The following is a 13,137-nucleotide window of genomic DNA, read 5'->3' as shown; positions in this document are numbered from 1 at the left end:
CTTTTGAAAGTTCCTCTGGTGGTTTCAATTTACTGCCAAGGTTGAGAAGCACAGGTTTGGTCAATAGGAAATTAACCCATCTCCTTTCTCCTTGTAGGAAGCAAACTATGTCATTTAGTACCCTCAAGCGGCCAGAATAAAATGTCTGTATACAAAGGTCACGGCGTATTACTTCCTAGACTGTTATTACCTTTTGCTAGTCTGAGAAAGTTTCCTTTTAGATTGTGTTCACTGCTCCTGCGGGCTGGCTGTGACTTTCCGTGCAGCTGTTAGCCCCAGCACAGGTGTTAAATACTTCATTAACAATTTCTGCTGCAGTGCCCCATCCCCAAACAAGCCTAAACTCACTGTAGAAGCCACAGTTGCAGCTACCCGGTTCTAAGCCCCTGCAACTGCTCTCTGAAATCTTTGGATGGCATTACATGTTCTTTTAAGGGAGCAATACTCATTGTATTGGGCTTCCACAGTGGCTCAGTGGTAAAAAGAAAAAATCTACCTATAATATAGGAGATGTGGGTTTGATCCCTGGGTTGGGAAGATTCCCTGAAGGAGGCCATGGCAACCTACTCCAGTATTCTTGCCTCAAGAATCCCAGGACAGAGGAGCCTGGGGGTCTACAGTTCATAGGGTCACAGAGAGTCAGGCACGGCTAAAGTGACTTAGCATGCATGCACCTGTTGTATTTGCTCCCAACCTTGGCTACCTTCCTTCTTATAAAAGGGTAATGACCTGACTTAGGACATACATTTGAGGGGGCCATGACCTTGTTCCTCTGCCTAATTTTGGGAAGATATATTTTTAAAAAATGGAGATTTAAAAATAAATCTTTTTTTTCACAGCTGAGATTCCTTCCACTCTGCCCCCCACTGCCTCTTGTACAAACTTTATAGTAATAATTTTATTGAATTATCATTATTTCTTGTGTGCATGAATGTCTCCCACCTAGACTATAAACCTCTTGAGGTACAAAGATGTATCTTATCCATCTTTGTCTGCAGAGCAGCTAATAGGAAGCCTGACACATAGTGGATTCTTGCTAAATATTGAGATGAACCAAATGTAAAAGTGAGGTACTATGCTTTGGGTTGCTGATGTAATCTCTATACAAAAATCCCCTTTTCCCTGGTCACTACCAAGCAACAGTTGCATAGGACATGGTTCTGGCCGGTGAGAAGTAAGCAGAAGATCTCTGGGTAGGGTTTCCAGGAGAGTCTTGGTTTTTCCACCAAAAAAGGGGACAAATTAAGTTGGCCTGCCCCGTTTACCCTGTATCCCTTCCTGCTTTCTTTTTTTCTTTTTCTTCCTGCCTGGAACTCAGAGGTAAAGCCTGGAGGTACAGCAGCCATACTGTAATAAGGAGGTGAACAAAAGGAGAACAAAGCCAGCATGCACTGGATAGAACAGCAGAAAAATAGGAAGAACCCAGATTTCTAAGGGTGGCAGCTATGCCAGCCCTGGACTGCTTGCATGCCTGCCTCTGGTCTTCTTCAGAAAACTAATCCCATATTCACCCCTGTGGTTAAATTTTCCGTTACTTTCAGACACATTTGTAACTTATATAACAAATGTGTTATTAATAAGTATACATTAAAGCACCTGATATTGCTCTTAACATATAGTAGGAACCCATTAAGAATTTGAATATGAATCACTTATTCATGCAAATAGAATCTAGGATGAATGATTGGGTTGGTTGGTTGTTTTCTTGTCAAAAGGATTGTCTTCTAATGATAACAAACTAATAACCTTAAAACAGTTTTGTTGCAAACCCTGTAGAACCATATTCTGTTGGACCTGGAGTTCATTCCCAAAGGTCTCTTCTTCCTGTTAGAGAAAGTAGTCTTGCTGAAGCTGTAAATCATGCAGTGAATGCAGAACAGCCTCCTTGTATTGCCAGTTTCCCAGGTGTCATATTTCAAGTATTCGCTTCTCGGTAAGGCAGGTTTTCCAAGGTGAGTCAGGTGGCATTAGCGTTGGTTCTGTCCTCTCCAGCCTGGGTTGCCTGGCTGCAGTGGGTACATAAGGCCCTGCTGGTGGGTAGAACTGGGAGCTGAGGCATCCCTGCTCAGGAATAAACTAAGAAGCCTCTTGGCCTGAGGGTGAGTGGTTAGAAGAGCCCCATTGGCAGACCCCAAGGTAGAGATCAGCTGTCTCAGACTGAACCGTGAGGCAGTGAGGCAACGCATCAGGACTCAGTCTCCTGCTTTCCTTTGTGGAAGTCCTCCTTTACTTTGGAATTCCTGGGGAACCCTTAGAATTTTCTTTTAAAACTGGCTTCAAGCAGTTTAGCTTCATCCCTTGAAAAGGAAGTGTTATTGCCTGCCTTTGAGGTATACATTTCATGTTTATTTTCAGAATAATATAGCTGTTTTTTTATTACCTTGGAATTTAAAAATGCTGAGCAATTTCAATACACCAGGCTAAGTGACTTTCCGTGCATTATCTAATACTAATAATCTCCTTACTGTGGTACGTGTTATTCTATTATTCTTCCATTTTACAGATGGAGATATTGAAGGTCAGAGAGGTTAAGAACTTGTCCAAGACCACACAGAACCATAGATCCAATGTGGGATGTCTGTCTCCAGAGACCGCTCACCCATTCCAGCCTCCCCAGTGCTCTGTGCCTGGAGGTGGACAGCACTTTCCTCCCATTGCCACCTCCTAGCCCGCCCCACTGAGACTCCGGGTTCCTGCGTCAAAGGCCATACAGAAAAGCTGCTTTTCCATTTAATAAGGAAACTTACACTGAGGGGTAGGTTTTGACTTGTGTCTTCTGGATCGAAGGCCTCCATCTGGTAAACAAATCCGGGCTTTGTTCCTTCCACTATGTAGAGATCTAGACCTGTACCAGTGTCCAAAGGGGAATAAGAAATATTTTATTAGGTAAAGCAAAGGAGGAATTCCAAAACCAGGACAGCCATTCACAGTCAAAGGGAGCCAAGCGTATTGGTGTTGTGGGAAAGAAGACAGCTGTGATAAAGGCTGTGAGTAAGACCACTGGCCAGTTTGTAGGGGTGGATCCATAATAAAGAGCTAGGGTTGGCCACGCTGGTGTCAAGTCTTTGCGTGTCTCCCAGGCTGAGGGGTGACTAGGGGGAAGGAAGTCATAAGGGTAGAGAAGTGGAAAGTACCCTAGGTGGGAATTTCCAGTGTGAGGCTGCTCCCATGCCGGATCTACTTTCGTGTGTCCTTTCCTCTTAAACTGAACCAAGGTCACCCCTCAAGTGCACTTAGCATCTCAGCAGAAAGTCGCTGAAATGAGAGGCCTCATAGTGGAACACAGAGAAGATGTGGAAAGGGAGAGAGAGGGCTGTAGGGGCTCAGGAAAAGGGACCAGAGATGGATGTCGTCTACGTCAGAGTTCTGGGCGGGCAGCAGGAGGGCAGGCAGGGTCACTGGGCACCGCCAGCCCTGCCTGCGGGGCTGCCATGCTCCGCTCCCATGTCTTCTTTCTGAGAACCTTTCTGAGACGTGACTAAGAATTTTAACATTAACTCACTCTTTTGGAGACACTGTGCCGAGGACTTATATATGTTTTCTCCTTTCATCTTCATAACAGCCCTATAAAGTAGATGTTGTAATAATTATCTCCACTTTACAAACAGGGAAACAGGCTTAGAGGAGTTGTGGGGTTGTCTCAGCTGGTAAAGAATAGAATCACAATTCAGTAATAAAAAATGAATAAAATATGTGAATGTTAGTGAGCAATGTTATGGGAAAAAATCAGGGAAAGGACTGTGGTGAGTTGGATTGCCCTATTGCTCTATTGATAAATAGAGGGCTTCCGGAAGGTTCACTGACATTAGTGTCAAGATTCTTAAAGGAGGAGACATAGAGAAGAAGGGGAAGGAGCAGATGAAACGGTAGATGCAAAGATGCCAGTGTAGAGTGTGCCTGGGGTATACATAGGTGGGTGAAGAGTTGTGTGGGAGAGGAGATGGGGATTGGTAGGGGCTCATCAGATCTTCTGGGGCCTTAAGGAGACTCTGACTCTCGATGTTGAATAGGATCCCTCTGGCTGCAGGGCAGGGAAGCCAGTTAGGTGGGCACTGCCATGACCCAGGTGAGCCATGGTGGAGATGCTGGGGAGGGGCTGGGTTTTGCATAGACTTAGAACCTGGTAGGATTTCCTAATGGATTTGATGTTGGGTGTGAAAGACAGAGGGGAGTTAACGATAACTGTGAGGTTTGGGCCCACAAAACTAGAAGGATGGAGTTGCCATTAACTGAAATATGGAAGATGAGAGAAGCAGATTTGGGCTGAGATGGTAGGAAGAGGGGCTTCCCAGGTGGCTCAGATAGTAAAGAACCCACCTGCCGAGCAGGAGACTCGGGTTCAATCCCTGAGTTGGGAAGATCCCCTGGGGTAGAAATGGCTACCCACTCCAGTATTCTTGCCTAGACAATCCCATGGACAGAGGCAGCCTGGTGGGCTACAGTCCATGAGGTCCCAAAGAGTGGAACACAACTTAGCTGCTAAACAAAAATAACAAATGACAGTGGAGCGGGAGATGGAATGGGAGTCAAGTGGTCTGGGGGCACATTTCAGTTTAGATTCCAGCACCAGTTCCAGTGTGTGTGTGAGTTTGTGTGTGTAGGGGGCTTCCCACACCACCAAGCAATTCTTTAAAACTGTCTGGGTGTCCCACAGTCCAACTCATTCAGACACTGTCTACCCAGAGTTAGTATCAGACTTCACGGGTGCAGGGCTCCACCCTACAAGACAGCCCCCCGCCACCTTCAGATGCCAGAGGTCTAGGTGGGTCCCTCTGCTTCTGACCAACCAGGTCTAGATTGGAGGTTCCCACAGTCCCCTCCTCAAGTTGGAATAATTTGCTATAGGGGTGTGCTGTAGTGAACTCAAGGAAACATTTACTTACTAGATTGTTGGTTTCTTATGAAAGGATATAAGTCAGGATCAGACAGATGAAAGAGACGCATAGGGCACAGTGTAGGAAAGGGGCAGAGAGTTTCCACACCCTCTCCCCAGGTTCCACATATTCACCAAGCTCTCCGAACCCCTTTCGGGCTTTTATGGAGGCTTCATTGCTTAGGCCACTGTGAAATCATTGGCCACTGCTGACTGAGCTCAGGTTAACTCCATCTCCTGCCTCTACCCCCTCTCCACTGTTCAACCCTCACTGTTCTGATCACATGGTTGTTTCTCCCGGTGGGAAGCCCCCATCCTTAGATGGGGTCCAAAAGTTACCTGGTTAATATAACAAAAGACACCTTTATCACTCTCATTTCTTAGGATATTCCAAGAGTTTTAGGATTTCTGTGTCAGGAGGGAAAGAAGACCAAATATATATTTCTTACTATAAATCACAACATCACAGATACCGATTAGACATCCAAATGGAGATGTCGGGTAAGACAGTTTCTATTCGAGTCAAGAGTTCAAGGGAGAAGCTGGTGTGGCAGCTTCCTAATTATCTCGGAGCACAAATCTTACATGTGTGTGATGTGATTGAGTTTCTAGCTGCTTTGTCCAGAGGATAGTAGAATGCTAGGTTGAAGTTTAGCCATCTTACTTGATTTTATTATTAACATGCTATACTAAAGCAGATTCCTATGAAAAGACCTCAAGGTTGTTTGTATAAAATATAATGTTGATAGGTTAATAAAGATGACTGGAAAACAACCCCCCAAAACAAACAAACAAACAAAAATAACGATGGACTTGGGAGTTGTCAGTGCGTACATGGTCTTTGAAGCCAAGAGTTTAGGGGAGATCACACAGGAAGTTACCTTATGCTCCAGTACCCTATACTGTGTCTACTTTATAGCAGATGCCGGATACACAGTCCCCTGGAGGCATCGGCATCCATGGGGAGGGTGAACCATGTAAGTCAGCGGCCGATACCCAGTGCTAAGCCTGAAACGGTCTCAGCCCAGATTCCTCCAGAATGATCCACTTGCGGTCCCTGAGCTCCAGCTCCCTCCCCAGGATCAGGAGAGGCCCACGCCATGGATGGCTAGGGCTTTGTAAATTACTGGGTGTTATTGGGAGTCCTGGGCTGGAGGACATTTCATTTATTCCCTGTTCATTAAGCAGCTGCCTTTTCCAGAGAAACATCTGTTTGTTTATTTACTTTTCTGTTTTTCTCCATCCCCCAGGGTCCAGCCTGATGCCGTTGTCTGGACTGCATTGCACACCCCAGTGTGTCTCACCTTTTGCCAAGTTGCCCTGAAACTCAGGCGGCTCATTCACATCTGTCACCTGGACCGTCAGGACCTGCAGGTCAGTGACAGCCATGTCATCCTTCACATAAATCTGCAAGTCAAATATGTGTGGTCCTGCTTCAAAATCTAATTGTTCCATCCCAGTGGTGACAACCTAAAAGCAAATGCAGAAGTCATAGGAACCATGTGTTAAGAAAAGATCTGTTTTGTGTGTATACATTTTGCAAATGGATATTAACTAGCAAGGAGGCAACCAGCATCCTGAAAACCGTCTTTCCTTGACTGTCAGGGGAATGGGTTGTTTTGCCTGAGTCCTTTCTACATAAACCCCATGACACTGCACTAAAAGGACTCCTGTGTGTGAAGCCGCTCTTCACAGGAAGACAGACATTCAGGAGACATCCTGGTTCCATCTGCTGGAGATGGAAAGCGTGAAAGCTTTAAAGCCTGTCACTATTTGGGGTAGGCTTCTAGGCAAGTCCCTTAGCTACCCTGCATACAGTTTGATTTTCTCATGTTTAAGAGTAAGATGCCTCACTTCCCTGGGATAGCTGTTAGGTTGCCTCTTCACTCATTTCTCCCTTCTAGTTTTCCAAGGCCATATCTAAAACTAAACAAGAGGAGAAGGATAAATCTGCAGAAATAGGAAATGATACTTATTTATATCAACAGCCTCTTTGGGTTTGGGGGTGTATTTCCACACATTCTCCCACTGATGGAAACGTGTGCTCTGCACAAATGTTCTGGAGATGTGGGAGGGGCACCAAGAACCAGGGCCAGAGACATATCACTGGACTCTAGTCTGTGGCCAGCAGGAACCTCGGCGGTGCGTAGTGGGAGGGCCCTGCTGAGGTTACCTGGAGGCCAGGCTGTGACCCCTCACATCAATGTGCACATCCCTGCCACCAGCTTAGCTGTGGCGCTCCAAGAAAGCCCACAGCCCTTTGCACATCAAGGACTAAATTTCATCAATGTCTTTAATTATGTCTCAATTAATAACCTTTCGGTTATTAGTGCAACTGGGGCCAGGCAAGGAGGCCTTCAGTATTCTCTGTTGAGAAGAACACTTAGCTCCAATCCAGTTTCCATCACTGGACTTCCGTGTGACCTTGGAAACATTACTTGAGCTTTCCCCGATTCCGTTTCCACATGACTGTCATTCGGTAAATAAGTCTCACCCTAGTTAAACAGCTGGAGTATAATACAAAATATGAAAACAAAGAACTAGATCAGGGTACTATGGAGAGTCAGGGAGAAAACATTCATTGTGAGATGTGTTTAGTCAAGGAGGGCTTCATGGAGGAGGTGGTGGGCGTCATGTTTGACTTTGCATAAATCTGGATTGATTATGAGAGGGGAGGATGGTCACAGATGTGAATGAACCCATGCTGTGGAGGGAGCACGTATGGAGGAGGGTTGAAAGAGACAATCATAGTACTCCTGTCACCACCTACAAGCAGGGCCAGCCTAGGCACCACACAAGTGGCGATAAGCTGCCTCTCTGCTTGGGACATGGGCAGTGAGAGGCAGCATAACACGGAGGTCAAATGCTTAGACCCTGGAGCCAGACTGGCTTTAAAGCCCAGCCTTCCCGTGGCTTAACCTTGCTGTGCCTCAGTTTCCCTAGCTGTAAAGTGGGGATACTGACGGCATCTGCTTCCTAGGGTTGTTGTGAGGATTCCACGAGCTAATCTATGGGTTACTTAGATCACTGTCTGGGGCTGAGTGAGCACCCAGCAAATGCTGCCTTTTATTGTCATCAGATGCTGAAAACTGTTCAGTGAATGGGTGCCCATCAGAGCTGCTCCCCCATCACAACGATCTACTCTGCTTCCTGACTTACCCCCTAGCTTCCAGCTAAGCCTGGAGCCCTCTTCTGAATCCCATGCTTCCAGACCCTTCACCATAGTGTTCCCTATTGACACCTGCCCTTCTCCTTGGGACTGGCTCAGTCATCCTAGAGGAAGGAACTAGAATAGTCAAGGGTCTCAAATGTTGTCTCTTGGAACCAGAGGAATTGGGTTGCTGCCAATACATGGAAAAGTTGATTTTGTTGTTTTCTTTATCAGCATCCTTCAATAGCTCAGCAGGTAGAGCAGAGGACTGTAACTTAAGGATGTGGACATCCTTAAGTTGCTGGTTTGATTCTGGATCAAAGGAAATGCCTTGGTCGGTTGTTTGTCAGCAGAGTAGTGCAGCAGGAGCATGCTGGGCCCATAACCCAGAGGTCGATGGATCAAAACCATCCTCAGCTAAGTTTCCTCTTCTGGAGAAAGGAATGGCTACCCACTCCAGTATTCTTGCCTGGAGAATTCCAGAGACAGAGGAGCCTGGTGGGCTATAGTCCATGGGCTGCAAAGAGTCGGAAATGGCTGAGTGACTAACACCAGCATTGATTAAATGTTCATGTGCCAGGCTCTTGCCAAGCTGTTTTGTGGAGTATTTTATTTAATCATCACAACAACTAGGTTGTAGGTTGGGAAAACTTCCCCTATTTCATGCATCAGGAGACCAGGGCAGGGAGGGGAGACAATTCCGAGAGTCATGGCTGAGAGTGGTAGAGTACCCTCCCCACCTTTTAAGAAAAGTATTTATTTGCCTGTGCCAGGCCTTAGTTGTGGTGCGTGGGATCTTTAATTGTGCTATGTGTAATCTTTAATTGCAGCATGCGAACTCTTAGTTGCAACATGTGGGGTCTAATTTCCTGCTCAGGGATCAAACCCATGCTCCCTGGGTTGCATGGAGTCTTAGCCACTGGACCACCAGGGAATTCCCTGGTGGAGCCTCTTTGATGATGGGCTATCTAGCTGCAGAGTTTTGGTAAAAGACGATAAGTTTGGTTTGAGGTTTAAGGTTGTTTTGGACAAGACTGAGCAAACCTAAAGTGTCCACAGTTCTCATGACAGCAGATGAGGACAAAGGGGTATCAAGCTCAGAGGTGTGCTAATGGCAGGGGAGCAGTTGCGGCTGCCACGTGACCTCAGAGAGTGCCTGCTCTAGCAGTTCAGCTGTCACACGTCCCTGACTCCTGGGAACTTTCCTTCCCAGTGCTGCTCCAGGAGGCAACCCCAGCGATGAGCCTCAGGCATCCCTCCTGCTGGGCAATAATGAGGCAGTGCAGAGTGGGAGTGATGAACAGGGGTTCTTGGGGCCAGCCTGCCTGATCTCAGAGTCTGCCACCAATTAGCTATGTGAACTTGGGCAAGTTGCCCAACCTCTCTACGCCTCAGTTTCCCCACCTTTAACATGCAAATAATAATAGCATAGCACTTCATAGTGTTGTTATGAGGATTAAATGAGTGAATTCACAGAAATATTTAGGGGAATTCCTGACATATGTTAAGTGTTCCATAAATGTGAGTTATTGTCACCATCATCATTAATCCTCCTCATACCCCTCACATGCCTCCATCATTAATCTTCCTCACCCCCAGAGTCTCAGCAGCTGTGTCCAAAAGCAGGGTGGCCTAGCCTCTGGCATGACTGGAGGTCACCCTTAGGAAGTCCTCCATGACTGAGTCCCAAGGCCAAGAGTGACAGACCTCTGGGCTGGAGACCCCAGAACCTCATGGCTAGGTGACCCTGCAGAGTGTCCAGGAGGAGTCAGGTTCTGCCACGGAGATGGCATCGTCATGTTCTGTAGGAACAGCCCTTGTGAGCAGCTTGGGTTGGAGAATAGGATCTTCCTGGAGGGGATGGTTGATGATATTGGGTAGTTTCTGGGGAGAAGCAACCAGTCCTTAAGAACGTGTGAACTCGTGGCCCATCCTAGTACCAACACAAGGTCCCGGGTAGCTGCAGGCTGTGGTGCCAGGAGGGCACCAAGATTGGGACCAAAGGCTGAACGCGTGAGCCCAGATCAGTGGAGTGGCTGAGAAATTCTCCATCTGTAGAGGTCAGGAGCAGGATGGAATTCCTCCTTGACCGACAACCCTGTTTGAATCACATGGGATGTGGAAAGAGGAGATATGACAGTGAAAGATTGGGATGCTTATGCAAACAGTAATTGCTGTGCATGGCAATTGGAGGGGACAGAGCCTGAGACTGGGAGTGGAAAAACCTGAGTCAAGTTCTTATTTCATCCTTTCTGGCTCTGTGATATTGGACAAATCAGTTAACCTTGCTGTCTCATTGTGATCTTATTTATAAAATAGGGATTTACAATTTTAATAGTGATAATATCAGTGTTAGCAGTAGCAATAAGAGATCAGGATGTGAATGTGCTTTAAAACCTCTGCAAATCTGAAATAGTTTGGTCATCCTCATAATTAAAGGCAATAGACTGCAAGAGGCTAAGAATGAGGGCTCTCAAGTGGAAATAACCCAAACATCTGTCAACTGATAAACAAATAGAGAAAATGTGGTATATCCATATAGTGGAGTATCATTCAGCCATTAAAAGGGATGAAGTACTGATCCATGCTACAACATGTGTGACCTTTGAAACTTTATGCTTAAGTGAAAGAAAGTGAAGTCTCTCAGTTGTATCCGACTCTTTGGGACCCCGTGGACTATAGCCTACCAGGCTCCTCCATCCATCCATGGGATTTTCCAGGCAGGAGTACTACAGTGCGTTGCCATTTCCTTCTCCAGGGGGATCTTCCCGACCCAGGGATCGAACCCGGGTCTCCCACATTGTAGCCAGACGATTTTACCGTCTGAGTCACCAGGGAAGTCAGTCATTAAGTGGAAGAAGCCAGTCATTAAAAAAACAAATACAATATGATCCCATTCATATGAAGGGACCAGAATGGGCAAATTCATTAAGACAGAAAATAGGTTAGTGGGAGTGACTGCTAATGGATTTGGGGTTTCGTTTTTGGGGGATGCAAATGTTCTAAAACTGGATTGTGGTGATGGTCTGTGAATAGAGTAAAAACCACTGAACTGTATACTTGCTTCTTTTTTTGTATACTTTCAGTGGATGAATTACATGCTATGTGTATTATATCTCAATAGAGCTGTTTAAAAAAAAAAACAAACCAGTGCGAGCTCTAAAGCCAGACTGCCTGCCTTCCAGTGTCAGCACAGCAATAGATGTGCAACACAGGGCAAGTTATTTCACCTCTACTAAATTTTTCCTCATTTCCCCTATCTGTGCAAACGGGGCGATCATACAAATAAAATCATTGGATTGCTGTGAATGTTACAAAAGAGTACATGTCAAGTCCTTTCTGCAGTGTGCAGTGTATACTATGTGCTCTGTACGTGTAAACAACTGGCAAGGCTTGGAGGCACAGATGAGCAGCAGCTGTTAAAGATGAACCAGATGTCAAGGGAGCAGGTCTACAGGCAGGGAAGTCACAGAAACGGCATCTGGGCCCCAGGAATGTGCGCTGGATGCTGAGGTGGAGGTTGCCTAAATGTGTGCTCCTTGCGTGCCAGAGGGCCCACCCCTGGGGTGCGGAGAACACAACATGCTGGGTTCTGGCCCCCAGTCTATGGGCCCCACAGGTGTGTTCTGAGCCCAGATATGCACACTTTTTGAAAGTTCCCCTAGCGACTCTAATCATCAGCTGGGTTTAAGAACACCTTATATGTTTCTCAAAGAGGCAACCAAGCTCAGACCAAGAAGGCCCACTGGGTGCCCCTAGAACCCAGAACAATGGCAGGCGGGAGCTGGGGCAGGGCTGATGATGACTATAGAAGGTCCTTGTGCCCACTGAGGAATGAGGTAAATGTGGGGGAAAATGCACTTCAACAGGATCCAGACACCTAGACCCTAAAGACATCCTTAGAAGGCCTTCGAGGTTGTCAGTGGAAAACGTGCAATTAGCAAGTTCATCCTGCCTCAGGAGAAGTGACAACTTTGGGAAAGACCAGACAAACTAGAAAACAGAGCCGCAGTGGTGTAGCTCTTGAATGTGATTGAGTCTGAATTGTCCAAGAGGAAACATTCATGCAGTATGGATAGACATCCAGACTTATATTTTTATTAAGGGTGTGTTCTTCCATATGAAATATTTTCTCATAAATTTCCTACTGAAAAATCACAGAATCATAGAAAAGAAGAATCACCAGGTACTAGCTCATCAGGGTCTGGTTTCTAAGGAGATCATTACACAAACTATTCCACCCGAAGAACTCGGCTACCATTGGCACTCCTAACACCTGCTATCATATGAGGGTGGTTGGCAATAAGAAATGAGCCTTTTATTTGTAACAAATTGAACATACTGTTCATTTGGACTGGATTAAATGGAGGGGGAAAAGGTCCAAAAGCTACAGAGGCATCTAGCACAGAGGGCTCTAGAATGCCCCGAACAGAATGTCCAGATCTCACAAGAAGGAAGATTAAAGAAGGAAAAGAGGAAGAAATGACCACTGATCCAGAATTCCACCCATACCATCTGCAGGACCCTTCTTTGTGAGCAGCTCCCTTGGGAATAAGGTGGTGCTTACCTCAAAGTCAGTGTCCGACAGCCAGTTCACCCTGAAGCCCCGAGTGAGGGGACTGGAGTTGATTATCAGAGGGAACCCTGGGACCACAGGTGACAGTGATGCTGATAAATTCACAGAAAACTTGTGCACTGAAGTCTCAGGTGGAGAATTCTCTGCTACTTTGCTCATAGCGGGTAAGTGGATTAGGTGTAGTGCCTGTCCACCTGCAGATATAAAAAGGATGCAAAACGACATGAGCACAAAGCTTTGTGCTGAAAACAAGGACTTGGCAGCTTGGTCTGTGGCTTCAACTCGTAGCTCAGGGCGAAGCTGGAACCCGGTCACTCCCCAAGAATGAAGACTCTTGCCAAGAGCTGGAAATGGGAATGTGAGATATTCTCGGAGCCAAGAAAACAGCCACCACTATACAACCACAAAATCTGCTTCTGTCATTCTGGAAATAAAGCTGCTGTTTTGCCTCTTACCTCTCTGCTTCCCTTCGTGTTTCTCCCAGCTTGTGTGGAGAGCCAGGGAGAGGGAAACATGATATCTTAGAACATAGACCAC

General features: G+C 46.3%; 1 protein-coding gene across 1 annotated transcript in view; it reads right to left on the bottom strand.

The window, feature by feature from the left end:
* The window catches only part of CDHR3 (cadherin related family member 3), a 52,193-nt gene extending 39,359 nt beyond the window's left edge, over positions 1–12,834 (bottom strand). The window contains exons 1-3 of the mRNA XM_061166529.1: positions 12,592–12,834; positions 6,178–6,343; positions 2,748–2,845 (exon numbers count right to left, since the gene is read on the bottom strand). Of these exons, the coding sequence (XP_061022512.1) occupies positions 2,748–2,845; positions 6,178–6,343; positions 12,592–12,825 (498 nt within the window). The 5' untranslated portion in view covers positions 12,826–12,834. The remainder of the gene's footprint in view (positions 1–2,747; positions 2,846–6,177; positions 6,344–12,591) is intronic.
* Positions 12,835–13,137: the final 303 nt, after the last annotated feature.

Source organism: Dama dama, chromosome 18 (assembly GCF_033118175.1).
Source record: "Dama dama isolate Ldn47 chromosome 18, ASM3311817v1, whole genome shotgun sequence".
Taxonomy (NCBI): domain Eukaryota; kingdom Metazoa; phylum Chordata; class Mammalia; order Artiodactyla; family Cervidae; genus Dama; species Dama dama.
The sequence above is the reverse complement of the archived record's forward strand: the minus strand, read 5'-3'. Positions and strand labels throughout refer to the sequence as shown.